The 2,379-nt window shown below is 43.0% G+C and overlaps 1 protein-coding gene across 1 annotated transcript; it reads right to left on the reverse strand.

The window, feature by feature from the left end:
• Positions 1 to 57: 57 nt before the first annotated feature.
• Positions 58 to 1,435, reverse strand: LOC103800330 (ribonuclease P protein subunit p29-like; the record flags this gene model as incomplete). The annotated part of the gene is made up of 4 exons (XM_009072705.1): positions 58 to 119; positions 312 to 389; positions 947 to 1,170; positions 1,383 to 1,435. Coding segments are annotated over 4 exons (417 nt in total), but the record flags the coding sequence as incomplete, so codon positions are not given.
• Positions 1,436 to 2,379: the final 944 nt, after the last annotated feature.

A 2,379-nucleotide genomic window follows, 5' to 3' on the forward strand; every position in this document is an offset into this window, starting at 1 on the left:
ATTATATATAAATATATGTACATTTTATATATATTTAAAAGCAAACAAACAGCATACCTGTAATGATAGCTCCATGGAGATCAGCTTTTAGCAGCTTGCTCTGAACCATATGGGGTTGCCTTGAGGAAGAGAATGAGATCAGAAAGGAGGGAAAGAAAATTCATATGGAGTCAGGTTTACAAGGTGTGACCATGACTACTGTAATAGTACAGAAATAATACATATCCTTTTCAATTAACCACAGTGTTTGGAGCAGTAACTCAGTATCTACTAAATCAAACCCACACTTGTTTTAAAGCATCTCAACTTACGTGTCTGGTTTGAGCCCGTGGCACAGTTCTCTGATATACTGTTTCCAGAGCTCGTGGAGGGGTAGGAAGATGGCATATCTACAGTAAAAAAAGGACAAAAGTATTATACAAAACTTAAGTTCCACAAAAATCTATTGGTTGATTACTGAAGTAAGCTGTAAGGTGACCCACTCCAAACACCTGGTTTACTTTACAAAACAAGCATGAAACATGCTCTTCTCTATCAACCCAAAACAGTGATGTGTTTTGGACGTGCCTAAGACTAAAGAGATTTCTACTCTTTTACTCCATGTTACCAACTGCAGGGGCTTCATTCAGCATGCATCAGTTCAAGGGACCTGATTCAGAATTTTGACTCTCTGGTCACAGCTAGTCTGACTCCAAAAACTGAAATCAGAGGTGGCTGTATTTGGGTTTGATTTCCTGTCCTATTCTGGTGTACAAAAGGAAAGAGAAACAGTAACAAACAGAAATGAATCTTCCAGCTATACAGACAAAAGAACTGTTTTCTCATGGTGAAATGCCACAAGCATGACTTTACATGCAGAAGGGTTCACAGGCATGTGCTGCTGCTTTTACCTACTTCTGATGTACCTGCACTTTTACTACACAAAGAAGAAGGTGTCAGCTCTCACCTTTGCTGTTCGGGTTCAATTTCAAACAGACGCAGCTCTCGCCTCTGCTTGGCAGTAAAACCTTTTGCCTTCCTCCTCTTCTGCTTGGCCTTTTTCTTGGGATAATGCTCAAGAACTACAGCTTTCCGAGTTAACATATCCTGGATAGCTTCATCTTTCATTCCAGGCATGCTACGTTTCAGGAAGGCATGTACAAACACCTTGGCCTCTTCTGAGCCCTGAGGCTAAAGATATGTTAAAGGACACTTTAAAACAGAACATTTTGATTACATTACCACTTGCTGCTGTGGTGTTATCAAGTGGACAAAATCTCCATCGGGAGACCCAAATATCAATGACAGAGGTGAATGGAGCAGTGAATGATGATGTTCCCATGGCAAATCACACACACAGCCCTTGGATCTGTCCCGGAGGGAATGTCCAGCAGTGGTGGTACCTGGAGGTGCAGATCTCCCGCGTCCTCGGGCGGCAAGCGGCTGTACAGCTGTCCTGCAGGGCACAGCGGGCACAGAGTCAGGAGGGCATGGTGCAGGGCTCTCCCTCCCATCCCTCTCCCTCCATCCTGATAACATGAGATAAAATGTTTCTAAAATCGTGGTAGCTAAAGTAGGCCTTAATGACAAGAATGACCATTGTCTTAGTAGAACGATGTGAACCTACACCTGCGTGTACCTACCCGTGTACATCCTGTACGTACCCACCTGCATAATAGATAATTATACAACCATTATGGAAAAAGGGAACTCAAACTCATGCTTGGGTGAAATACAACAATAATGAAAGGGAATTTGAACTCATGCTTGGATGAAATCAATAGAACAACAGCAAAGTAATGATTACTGTATGATTATACCATGGTTGTGTAAAAGAAGAGTATAAAAATATATCCATCTCAGATCCATGTCGGAGTCAGATTTGGGTCTGTACCCCGACTCCCAGAGCTCTTCCATAAAATCATACAATCATTTAGTGATTGTGTTTTCCATGCTAACAATCCCTCTCCCTCCATCCCTGTTGGGAAAGGGAAAGTTCCACGCGGGGAAGCAAGCGGTTGACTCTGTGTGGGTGATAAAGCAAGCTCCAACTTTATTGTCCAACAGGCTCTTTCTTATACAGTGCAGGACAGGCATACAACTATCAATCATTTATAATTGGCTGAGCTCTAAAGATAGCATTTAGGTACTCTCCCTACTTGCAGCTGCAGCTGTGTGGATTATCTCTTACTTTCTCAGGCTCAGCTGCATTCCTAGCTGTTTGTCTCAAACTTGTTTGTCTCACCCTCAAGGACGACTTACCCCTGCCATCAGCCCAGCTGAGTTACTCCCTATCTATATATGTTACTATCTCCAGAGCCTTGCTTGTACACTGCATTCCCAGGCGCGTTCCCAGGACTGTGTCCTTGCTCTTTTTAGCCTTCCCCAGGTGCATTCCCA

The sequence above is a fragment of the Acanthisitta chloris genome, unplaced genomic scaffold (assembly GCF_000695815.1).
Source record: "Acanthisitta chloris isolate BGI_N310 unplaced genomic scaffold, ASM69581v1 scaffold21364, whole genome shotgun sequence".
NCBI lineage: Eukaryota > Metazoa > Chordata > Aves > Passeriformes > Acanthisittidae > Acanthisitta > Acanthisitta chloris.